General features: G+C 46.1%; 2 protein-coding genes across 8 annotated transcripts; one reads left to right on the forward strand and one right to left on the reverse strand.

Moving 5' to 3' along the window:
- Positions 1 to 350: 350 nt before the first annotated feature.
- Positions 351 to 6129, forward strand: MTIF3 (mitochondrial translational initiation factor 3). 7 transcript variants are annotated; one of them, XM_040700124.2, is made up of 5 exons: positions 351 to 959; positions 1067 to 1273; positions 2984 to 3447; positions 4644 to 4789; positions 5852 to 6129. In XM_040700124.2, exons 2-5 carry the CDS (start codon positions 1260 to 1262, stop codon positions 6059 to 6061), a joined length of 834 nt encoding a protein of 277 aa, XP_040556058.1. In that variant the 5' UTR covers positions 351 to 959; positions 1067 to 1259; the 3' UTR covers positions 6062 to 6129. The 7 variants fall into 7 exon arrangements, with proteins under 7 accessions (XP_040556058.1, XP_040556063.1, XP_040556060.1 ...); XM_040700129.2 differs by having other exon boundaries at positions 351 to 652; XM_040700126.2 differs by having other exon boundaries at positions 351 to 628.
- Positions 6053 to 10459, reverse strand: GTF3A (general transcription factor IIIA). The gene is made up of 9 exons (NM_001113571.2): positions 10183 to 10459; positions 9999 to 10099; positions 9589 to 9685; positions 9315 to 9403; positions 8648 to 8721; positions 7324 to 7407; positions 6707 to 6936; positions 6578 to 6631; positions 6053 to 6332 (listed from the first exon to the last, which is right to left on the reverse strand). Exons 1-9 carry the CDS (start codon positions 10414 to 10416, stop codon positions 6171 to 6173), a joined length of 1125 nt encoding a protein of 374 aa, NP_001107043.2. The 5' UTR covers positions 10417 to 10459; the 3' UTR covers positions 6053 to 6170.
- Positions 10460 to 11754: the final 1295 nt, after the last annotated feature.

The raw sequence follows: 11754 nt of genomic DNA on the forward strand, positions 1-11754 counted from the left end.
CGCTTTCCTGTGCGACCTACAGCAGGGAAAGCAACCTGCTTTAGCAGGGGGTCGGGCGAGGCTGTCTCCAGAGCGCCCTTCCAACCCCTACGGCTCTGCGATTCCGACGACAAGCAACCCCCTGCCGCCTGGATTATCTACGTGTTGGTGCACGGACTGGCAGAACAGGCCCTTTGAAAACAAAGTGACTTTGCTAACCAGCTTGAGAAACTAAAAGCACTCTGTTTTGGAATCCCCCAGAGCACGGCGCGGGCACTGAGGAGATCAACACCACCCCCCGCCAGGCCGGCTGCGTGCGCAGCCCTCACGGGCCGGGAGGGGGGGGGGAGGAGGAGGAGGAGGAAGAGGAAGGGGAGGGGGAGGAAGAGGAAGGGAGGCCGGGCCCCACCCTCCCGGTGGGCCGGGGCAGGTAAGGGGGAAGCTGGAGGTTGTGTTGCTCCGGAGCCCGGTTCCGTTGAGACAAATGCAATTTTGGTGCTTTGTGGTGAACCGCCGCCATAGCGGAGCGCGGCCTGCCGGCCCGCACAGCCGCGTTTGCAGTGGGGTGGCAGCGGCCTTCCAGTGCCTGAAGGGGCCTGCGGTGACAGCGCGAGGGGAACGGCTTTAGGCTGAAGGAGGAGAGGTTTAGGTCAGGGGAAAACTTCACCCGGAGGTGAGGCTGTGGGTGTCCCGTTCCTGGAGGTGCTCAAGGCGAGGTTGGATGGGGCTCTGGGCAGCCTGAGCTGCTGGGGGGCAGCCCTGCCATGGCAGGCACTGGCTGGGCTGTACCGTCACACCGAATCATTTGAGCTGGAAGGGATTTTAAAGGTCATCTGCTCCAACCCTCTGCAGTGAACAGAGACACATACAGATGGTTCAGGTTGCCCATACCCTCATCCAGCCTGACGTTGAGTGTCTGCAGGGACGGGGCATCCACCGCCTCTCGGGGCAGCCTGTGCCAGTGCCTCACTGCCCTTACTGTAAATAACTTTTTCCTTATATCCAATCTAGATCTCATTGGAAACCATTTCCCCTCATCCTATCATAACACACCCTGCTAAAGAGTCTGTCCCCTTCTTTCTTACAGCCTCCCCTTATATACCAAAAGGCCGCTCTCAGGTCTCCCCACAGCCTTCTCTTCTCCAGGCTGAACAGCCCCAGCTCTCTCAGCCTGTCCTCACAGGGAGGAGTTCCATCCTGTGAGTCATTTCTGTGGCCCTCTCTTCTGGACACACTCCAACAGCTCCATGTCTCTCCTGTACTGAGGACTCCACATCTGGATGCAGTACTCCAGGTGAGGCCTCACCAGTGCAGAGCAGAGGGCTGCTCTGTCACTCTGCTGGCTGTGTTGCTTTGGATGCAGCCCAGGATACAGTTGGCTTTCTGGGCTACAAGGGCACATTGCTGCTCATGTCCAGCTTCCCATCCACCAGTACCACCAAGTCCTTTTTGTCAGGGCTGTGCTCCATTCTTACATATCCCAGCTTGTACTGATAGCAGGAGTTGTCACAGCCCAGGTGCAAAAGATGTTGCACTTGGATTTATTGAACATCAGGAGATTCTTCTGAGCCCAGTGCTCAGGCCTTTCTGGATGGCATCCTGTTTATCAGTGTGTTGACTACACCACACAGCTTGGTGTCATCTGCAAACATACTGAGGGTGCACTCCTTGTACTGAAGTTTTTGCAGCTGTTAAAAAAAAAAACACCAGATGATTTCTGAAGTCTGTAACAAAATGAGAGGAATGGTCAGGCATTGCTTTGTTTTCCATTCGATGTACTGCAGAAAAGCCTCACTGGTGCCTTTATTTTTTGCCTTTTTTTCTGCAAGCTTTTGTCAACATCTGTGAAAAAAAATCTCATGATCAGTGTTTCTACCAGATAGTCTGGTGAAATGTCTACCATAAACTGCACGTTCCAAACAATTCATGCTGCATAGGTGCACAGCTGTATGTAAGAACTCTTACTCGTTTTGACAACTGGAAAAAAACCCAGCTCATTATGATTATGCCACCCTAAATTTGTTTGTGTAAAACTGAAAAAGGCAATACATACTTAGAATGCCTGATAAAATAGGTGTATAATTAAGGTCCTGTTTCAACTTTGGGGCATGGCTGAATGTGGAATTCAAGTTTAGAGAGAGCAAGCCCTTTCTGCTTTTAGGTTATAGAAATAATACTGGTGCTTCATCCATATAAAAGCAAGTAACCATCTGGATTACTTGCATGAAATGATCATTGGAAAACTTGTCTGAGAAAGACACACAGTTTGGGGTTAGCTGTATGAGAAGCAAGTTGCATGTATCCTGGGAAGGATTTTCAAGGCTGGGATAAAACATACTGCCAAGTACAGTACTGTGTGCTTTGTCCCATGCCGTGATGAATATTGTGCACAGTAATCTTGTACTGTATGGTTAAAGCTTGTGAAACTTGGCAGACATTGGGATGGCTGTTATGGGCATTGCACGGATCACCACTTCATTCACTGGGTGACTGAGGTGAGTCTGAAGCAACATGGCTTAAACAAAACACTTCCCAAAGAGTGCTGAAAGAAGTCCCAGTGTTGTGTATTTCGTGAAGAAAAACCTGCACTGAAAATACACGGCTTTAAAAGTGAGATGTCTTTTTATTTGACACCACTTTCTCCCTTGTAACCACTGGCTAATCTCTGCACAGCTGTGTCAGAGTAGATACTCGTGTGAGGAGAAATGAGCTGGAAGTTTTGGAGTCTATAAAGGAAGTCAGGCTCAAATGTTAAGATACTGAAGGTAACGTTAACTCTATACATTTTAATTCATTGTCAGATTTTCTCTCTGGCTTAAAGCCCTGGTTGTTACTGTAAAGCTCCTGTTGGTTGCTCATTTTGTAGAGTAACACTGCATCTTTTCCAAACAGTGGTTTTGAGGATTGGGGTTTACTGAACCAGAATTGGGTCTTCCTGATAATGCTAACTAGAAGGATCTGACAGTTGGAGGTAACTTGTTTTTTTATTCTCTCTGTTCCTCAGAATGATTTCCTTTTGTGTGATGAAACTTCTATGTCAAACGACCAGAAATGAGAGTAGATACGCAAAAAGATTCTGTGGTACTCTCCTGTCACAGACAGTGCAAAAAGGAGTTTTCCCTCCATTCTGGATGGCGGTACCCGATCCCAGAAAGACAAACGTGCTTGTATTTACTCAGCCATTTTGTACAGCTGAAAAATCTCGCAAAGATCCAAAAAGGAAAGCAGCATTTGGAAGCGTTGGGCGAAGAATTCCGTATCGGATTTTGCACGTAATCAACCAGGATGGAGAGAGCTTAGGAGATATGCACCGAGCAGAGGCACTCAGGCTGATGGATGAACATGACCTGAAACTGGTTCTGCTTCGTGAGAACGCAGAACCTCCTGTGTACAGACTGATGACCGGGCAGCAGATTCATGAAGAGAAGCTGAAGCGTGCAGAGAAAGAAAAAGCAAGTTCAAAAACAGGTACGTACGTTGTTAATGTGACAGCACTGAGCACTTTGAGAAATGCTGTATTAAAAGTGGTTTCAGCGGATTAAATCCTCTTACTTGCATTTGTGTAAATCCTGCAACGTCACTGCAGCCCATGCTATTGGGGATTTGCACTGGTGAAAATAAAATTTTGGATTAGTTTAGTCTTCTCCAGGGAAGCCTACTGTTGCCTTCTCAGGATTTACTACTTTGGCATCTGCTGGCATTTTTTTTTTTTTTAAGCTATTTTTATTTAAGTTAATGCAGCCAGACTCTGGTTCTGTGAGGCTCACTGAATTTCTCTTCTCCTACTAAGGTGTAAATGACAGACACCTTTTACAACTCTGTGTACCAGATACACAAACTTGCCTCCAGTGATAATGAACCGTGGTTGTGTAACTTTCTCTTCATAGCCTGCTGCTAGGAGGAAAATGTCTGGAGCCCTTTCTTTTAAAGAGAAGCCAGGTTTTTTCTTTTTGTAAGCCAATCTGCTCGAGCAGTTTAACAAATTGAGTTTGGCCAGGGTATTTTAGAAGACATCTGACCTCGTTTGTTGGCCTCAGGCTAAGGAAGGTATCTGTGCTTTGGGCAGAGTTCTCATTTTAGAGAGCACTACTGTGGTAGGGAGTTTTGCTGTTCCAGAGACTACAAAAAGGTTATGCCCATGGTAACTAATTTAGAGAATTCTTATGGAGGAAGAGACCATAACTGTACTGTACTTCTGGCTGAATATTTTACTTTACTGTGCAAGAAAACAGGCTTGAGATCAATAGATACTTATTTTTAACACTTTCACATTCAGCTACATTATGTGCAAAATGTAGGAGTTTCCACACTAAGTCTCAAGTCCAGATCCAGTGTTTGCTCATTTACCACCTGTGTTGTGGGTGGTATGAACAAAACTGCAGTGAAAACAAAAATACTTCAGGCATTCTGAACCTGAAGAGACTTCTCTGCATGCTCTGAACATGCAATCAATCTCCCCTTTAGAGCAGTGACTGAGATACCAATTACCCCTTCTAAAGTGAGAGTGGTAAGTGATGACACAGTGAGGCTGGGATACTCTGTGTATGAGAAAGCAGCACAGGGGAAAGGGAGTTAAGCAGAGCACTACAGGCTGCTGAAAGAGAGCAGATACTACAGGTTTCTCACATGCTATGCTAACACAGTCTTAGTTCTGTTTTAAACAGTGCTGGTTCAGAAGGAGTTATCCTTTTCTTCAGCTATTGCCAAGAATGACTTGGAGACCAAGATTAAACAGATAACACACTGGATTGAAAAGAAATACCATGTTAAAGTCACTATCAGACAGGCAAAAGATAGCAATACAGACACGGTGAGTGGACAGTCCATTTCATGAAATAGCTGTATTTGTATTAACTTCTCCCATACCGTTCTGTCTTCTGATTTTAATGCATCATTTGGTTTTGATGTGAATGTCTGTGTCCCATGAAGTTAGCAGCCACTTCACCTATTCAAACACTGCAGTCCCTTGGAGACAATTCAAGTACTATGCTTTGTTAAGAATGCAGGCAGAATAGTGGGCTCTGACAGCAGAGTGCAGGCAGTTCCTGCTTCTTTGTAGCACCTCCTTATTAAGTGGGCTGGTAGAATTGTCCCATCTGTACCTTAAGCCAGCTGAGATATTTTGCAGTAAGGTTTGTTAAATATTTTTATGTTTTAGCTGGGTAACTTAAATAAACTTACCTGTTCTTCTGAAGACACTACTGTGTTGAAAGCTACTGGAACTGTGTTTCAAAAGTGGCAAAGTAAATATCTGTAAAGATTTTAGGGCTTCGTGTCTTGTCATGTGCACACAGGTTTTTTTTTTTTTTTTTTGGTTGTTTGTTTGTTTTAAACAGAACAGGATGAATTAGTAATTTAGCCTAAATATTAGGAAATGGCTTAATCCTGATCATAGAATCATAGAATCACAAGGTTGGAAAGGACCTACAGGGTCATGTAGTCCAACCGTCCTCCCATCAGCATTGCTACCACAAGCTACTAAACCATATCTCGTAGCTCCTCATCCAGATGCCTCTTGAACACTGCCAGGGACGGCGACTCCACCACCTCGCTGGGCAGCCATTCCAGTGCCTGACCACTCTCTGAGAGAAAAAAATTTTCCTTAGATCCAATCTAAATCTCCTCTGGCACAACTTGTGGCCATCTCCTCGGGTCCTGTTTGTTGCCTGGGAGAAGAGGCCAAACCCCTCCTCATCACAACCTCCCTTCAGGAAGTTGTAGAGTGATGACTTTCCTAAACCTACTTTAATGAATAAAGAATAAGTGGTTGGGAAAAGACAAGCTGAAGTGTTCAAAGCAAAACTAGCAAAACAGCCTGAAATACTTTTCTAACCGTTGTTGTGCATTTTATCCTATTTTTTCCTCTTTTCAGTTCACGCTTTTTGATCAGATTTTGGAGACTATGTCTGACAAAGCCACTTATCTTTCCAAGCCGAAAGCTATTAAGGAAGGAACGAGTATGTGCATTCTGAGACACATATCTGACAAAGAGTTGAAAGCACACCAGAAGATGGAAAAACAGAAAAACAGTACGGTAAAGAAAGATGAAAATGAAGAGCCAAAGTCAAGTGAGTTGTGCTAATGACTTTATGAGGAGGTATAAACAATATTATTACAAAAAGGACTATAAAATAAAGGTATTTGCTGGGCTTTGCACTGGTCATTCCATGAAGAAAATTTGCAGTTAACTTTTACTGCAGAGTCAGAATTTCAACAGTTGGTATTCCATTTTCCGTGGGCTGATCTGTTGGCTTGCATTCTGTCACAACCACATCCTTTCCTGGCTGTGTTTTAGGGGGAATGTACCCACTCAGACGAGAGGCTAAGCTCCTCTTAGGACGAGAACGCTTTGCCTGGCAGGAATAAGTACAGCATTAGCAACTTCACGTGTGTACAGAGTAACAATGGAGATGGAGGAAACAAAAACGGTGAAAAAGCCAGCGTGTTATTTACAAGACCTTCAGATAACAAAGATCTCCTAAATTAAGTAGATAGCTGGCTTGCTTTCCTACTTTTCCACATTCTAAAGCACTTAATACTAACCCTCTCAACTGTATTCTGTTACCTCACAGAGGAGGACTTTAAGAATATGACTTACTTTTAGCTTTTTCTTTTCAGGGTCGTGGTGAACTGCATGCCTTGCTAGGCTCTGCTACAGTTACAAAGAAGAAAAAAAATGTTATTTCAGATTAAGCAGTTCAGATTAGGACAGTGTCAAAATACATACCTTCATTGCAAATACTTTTCCACAGCCAGGATGATCACACGAAAATGGTTTCAGCTCCTCGTGAAAAGAGAGGATATGGCTTTGAAGGTTAAACAGAGTTGTGTAAGTTCTGTCACATCCTTCTCTTGGGCATCGGCAGACTTCCCTCTCCGCAGCATGTGTTTTTTTATGCTGCTTGAGGTAATCTTTGCGTTTAAAAGTTTTAGAACACTCTGTACAAACAATTGGCTCTGAGTCAGGGAAGGAAAGAGAGGGAAAGAGAGGCAGAGTATAAGTTAACAGCTTCTTGCAGGAGCTCAGAATTAAACTCTAGCAGTCCTCTAGAAGATTGTGAAAACTCACATGAAGGGTAGGGAACTCAGAGACTACAAAAGAATGTGAGTTATCCAGATCCAAAATCCTACGTTGTGCAATTATTCATTAACTGAATCACAAATGGAAGTTACTATACTAACATTTTCATCAATCAAAGGTCTAGCCAGAGTGACAACTATTTTACCATTAAGTGCTAGTAAACAGTTGGTCTAGGCACAATGACAAGGTAGTGAGTTCAGCAAGGCCTACTCTTCACATATGCCTTTTGTTTCTTGTTGCTTGCTAATGCATACGAAGCTTACCTGTATGGCTTTCTTTATTATGTTTCAGAAGCTCAGTCCAAGTTTTTCCAATATATGAGCAGTTTTCTTTCTTGCACGCATAGCCTGTTAGAGACAGCAGATGGTTACAGTCACAAACATTCTGGCAAACAGTCTAATTTTACAAGGGTGAACTCCATTTTCAGTGTTTGAAAATTAGAGGCAAGTATTCCTCATCTTCCTCCCCATACTGTGTGGTAGGACAAAAGGCGATGGACACAAGTTGGAAGATGAGAAACTCCTAATAGGTTTTATGAAGAAACCTTTTTATCACCAACATGAGTTGTCCTGAGAAGCTGTGAAATCCTTGCCCCTGGAGGCATTCAGTACGTGACTGCACGCAGCCCTGAGCAACTTGGTCTAATGAAGCAGATTTTAACCAGATGACCTCTTTTCCAACCTAAATGGCTTTATGGAACTCTACCTCCCTGTGTCTTAAGTAAAACTTATATCCCACCAACCATACACTTTCAGTCAAATATATAACCATAGAAATACATTATCTAAATATTTCTATTCCACATTTAGAAAGAGAAGAACTTGACTATACAGTAATATTCCCAAGCCTAAAGTGACTACCATTTTATCAAGCAGACAAGATGACGTTTAAATGAACCACAGAAAGCTAATGCTATTTAAATACCAATACTGGAAAGATCAAAGCACTGTAAGCAAGTCTTAAGAAAGGACCACATTATGAGTCAGCTTTTGGGACACTCTTCCTAGTCGCAGGTTTCCTTGCTTACCAGTGCTAGTTCAAAACAAAACAACAACAACAAAGTTAGCTGTCAAAGAGTGCTAAAAGAATGGGTAGCAGTGGAGCAGAATAAGCTCAGACATCTACATGACCACCTCCTGACAATTTTACTTAGATACCTTCCACATGAGAACATTGAAAATGCAAGCTTGTGTGGTTTTTTGCCAATTTTATATAGGAAATGTGCAGCAGAACTGTGGCAGTGAATCTTAACTCGTGGACATCTAGGCTAGAGCCTTAACCATTAGCTGATCTGCTCTCCAGAAGATAGATGATTGACAAGGAAGCGCTTTAGAAGTCAAAGATGACTGAGGGGGCTGAGCTGGGTTCAGCGGGCAGAAATAAATACATTGTAGCTTGAATGGTGCAATGTCCTGAAACTGTAACCCACATGGCAACTCAGAACTGGTATTCTGGCGATGTCTGCCTGAATCCCTAAGCATAGAACACTTCCATGTCTGTCATGCACCAGGAGATACCATCCACATTGAAAAGAGTCCTTTTTCCTTTGCTAAAACATAAGTGAAGCAACAAGAAAACCTGTATTACCTTCATGTGTCTTCTTGTGCCGCTTTAGACTATTTGGAGTAGAAAAATTCTTCCCACATCCTTCCTGATTACATCTAGGTAAAAGTACACTGGTTTAATTCCTCTCATTACACCTGCATAGCTTTTCTTCAAGTCACACACAATCAAAGAGGGCAAAATAACCCAGACTTCTCCTTGCCCAGAGATGTGTTCTGCTTCATCCCTTGTGAAAGTCAATTCCATAATGCTTCCCATTACAGCAAGTTAAGTTTCAGGTGATGAATGAAACTTCATATCCTTCCCTACATAGGGAGCTGTCCAAACACACAGAAGGTGGAAGCTTGAAGTGACTTGTACAACTCTAGCAGCTGGAGCAGCCATGCAAGCATTTATGCTCGTGTTTCAGACTGTGTACTTTCAAAACTGTGTACATTCACAACACAGACCTTTAATAAATACTAGGAAAGGTGCTTGGAGGGCAGAAATTACAGTGCACCGTGACTGCTGCTCAACAGTTTGCTGGGAAAGCAGAGAACTAGCAAAAGAAGTGTACTGGCAACCACAAGAATATTCCTGCAAGTTTATTTTCAGGCTTTAAATGCCCCAACAATGGAAAGGATGAGAGAAGGCACATGTTTTCAACCGCAGTGTTTAAACTTAAAGCTCATTAGCAGAATTATCTACCTACTTGAAGGGCGGCTCATTGGTGTGCTGACACAGGTGAACTTTCAGTTGCTGATGTTTCTTGAAGGATTTGCCACAGCCTTCAAAGTTGCACTGTTTAGGAAATTAAGTTATCATCAGAGGCCAAACAACGACAGCCCAGTCAACCCATGCTGGATGATATCCCAGTCACATGAACTCATGCAAGTTCTGCATAACAGCAAGCCCAGGTACCTCTTTAGGTACCACCAGAGGAGCTTGGTTAGCCTCATTCTGTAGCGCCAAAGGCCACGACTCACCGAATAGAGTTTCTGCTGATTTTCATGCTTGCGTTGAACGTGTTTCTTTAAGTTTGATTTTGTCCCAAACTTCTGATTGCATCCCTCAGCTGTGCACCTGCAGACAAAGCAAGTTTCCTCACTGCACGCTAAGCCGTACCCCCATCACCGGGCAAGAAGATGACGAAGACAGCCACGTTCATGACCCAAATACAAGAAGTCGTTTTAAAGACATGAAAAGCCAGGGCTAAAGCCGCTACCGAAAGCCACCGGAAATCACGTCAGGGGGGAGCTTCTGCAAACCACACGGATTTCTACCTGCTGCCCCACGACAGCAGCCGGCCGCCCCCCGTCCCTAACGGCACACTGCAGGGGCAGCCCTGCCCGCTCCCACCGGGGCAACGCCACAGACGGCCGAGGCCGGGCCTTACTCGAAGGGCCTTTCCCCGGAGTGCGTGAGGAAGTGCCGGGTGCGGTGGAAGTCCCTGGTGAAGCTCTTGCCGCAGCCCTCGTACTGGCACACGTACGGCCTCTGAAAGAGAGAGAGCGGCTCGGATGCGGGCGGCCGCAGCCCCCGGGCCGCCCCCGGCCGGCACGCGGCCCTGCCCCGCTCACCGCGCCCGTGTGGCTGCAGAGATGCGCGTCCAGCCGCCAGCCCTTGTTGAAGGTGGCGCTGCAGCCGGGAAACGAGCAGATGAAAGAGCGGGCGGCGGGCGCGCTCCCGACGCCGCTGCCGGCGGGCGCGGGCGCGCTTCCGTCGCTGCTGCCGCCGGCCACGGCCGCGCCCCCGACGCTGCTGCTGCCGCCGCCCGGCGCGGACTCGCTCCCCGCCGCGCCCTCCACGGCCATGAGGGAGGTCACATGGCGATCCCAACCCCCGGGCGCCGCAATGGCCGAGGCGGCGGCGGCGCGCATGCGAGGTGCGTCGAGGGCTGGGCCTCGGCGAGGGGAGGGCGGGACAGCGTCCTTCGCTATACGCACGCGGCTCGGAGGGCGGTAATCTCTCGGTCCGTGATTAAAACTCTTCCTCTAAGCCGTCAGAATCTAGGCAGAATTAAGCAGCAATCTCAGATAGGCTGCGCGTGGTGCTGGGGATACTCACTGTCCTCTGTAGAGCTTCCCACGAACGGGCTGTGCGTCTCCGCCAGGAGCTGAGAGGGGCGGGCGGATGTCATCTACCAGGGCTGGTGCGAAGCCTTGGGCATGGTCCTCCACCACGTCCTGATCTTCGCACTGGGGAGAAAGGGGTCTGAGAATGGGACTGTTCGGTGGGTAAGGAATCGGTTGGATGGTCACAAACTTCGGATTTTTTATTAGCAGAAATGTGAGAATATTGCTGTGGCAGATGCGGTAATATGTGGTAATGTGGTCCATCGTTGCTCCTGTGGATCAGTAGGTAGTGAAAGCAGTGGTGTCATTGGCCCACATTCAACCAGTAAGGCAATTGGCCTTTCTACGATGAAAGCTTACTGTGCGCCAACACTATATCAGAACCTCTCACAGAATCATAGAATCATAGAATGTCCTGGGTTGAAAAGGACCACAGTGATCACTGAGTTTCAACCCCCTGCTATGTGCAGGGTCGCCAACCACCAGACCAGGCTGCCCAGAGCCACATCCAGCCTGGCCTTGAATGCCTCCAGGGATGGGGCATCCACAGCCTCCTTGGGCAACCTGTTCCAGTGCGTCACCACCCTCTGTGTGAAAAACTTCCTCCTAATATCCAACCTAAACCTCCCCTGTCTCAGTTTAAAACCATCCCCCCTTGTCCTATAAAAAAAAACCCACACATTTGGTTGAAAAGGGCTTTTTTCATCTCTGGGACACGGAGATTTGAAAGCATGGAAGCAACAAACTTTTTTTTCTTTATTTTTATTTTTTTCTCACCACTGAGAAGACAATCCTCAATTTCCTGATCATTGCCAGGTTGGTAGGTATGCTGGGGTAGCAACATTTGGAAAGGTGAAAATGTGGTATCGCAATCGAATGTTTTGACTTTGACAGTGTATGGATATTTGCAGCCAAGTAACTTAGAGATCTGTGAGAAATCAGAACAAGTATTTCCTCCTAGTTATTTCTTCGTCTCACCTACAGCACACTGCAGGAGGTGTTGCAGGTCATTCACTGCTGGGCTATGAAAGCTGTGATCAGTGGTGAGGTTTCAGAAGCAGCCAATGCTCCATTTCG

The sequence above is a fragment of the Gallus gallus genome, chromosome 1 (assembly GCF_016699485.2).
Source record: "Gallus gallus isolate bGalGal1 chromosome 1, bGalGal1.mat.broiler.GRCg7b, whole genome shotgun sequence".
NCBI classification, from domain to species: Eukaryota; Metazoa; Chordata; class Aves; order Galliformes; family Phasianidae; genus Gallus; species Gallus gallus.

Excerpts from the sequence above, each read along its gene's own strand:
- MTIF3 (XM_040700124.2), top strand. Across the intron at positions 3,448-4,643 it reads AAAAGCAAGTTCAAAAACAG|TGCTGGTTCAGAAGGAGTTA; the intron begins GTACGTACGTTG and ends TGTTTTAAACAG. Across the intron at positions 4,790-5,851 it reads AAGATAGCAATACAGACACG|TTCACGCTTTTTGATCAGAT; the intron begins GTGAGTGGACAG and ends TCCTCTTTTCAG.
- GTF3A (NM_001113571.2), bottom strand. The coding sequence starts at position 10,416 with ATGGCCGTGGAGGGCGCGGCGGGGAGCGAGTCCGCGCCGGGCGGCGGC. Across the intron at positions 10,100-10,182 it reads TCTGCAGCCACACGGGCGCG|AGGCCGTACGTGTGCCAGTA; the intron begins GTGAGCGGGGCA and ends TCTCTCTTTCAG. Across the intron at positions 9,686-9,998 it reads TCCGGGGAAAGGCCCTTCGA|GTGCACAGCTGAGGGATGCA; the intron begins GTAAGGCCCGGC and ends CTTTGTCTGCAG.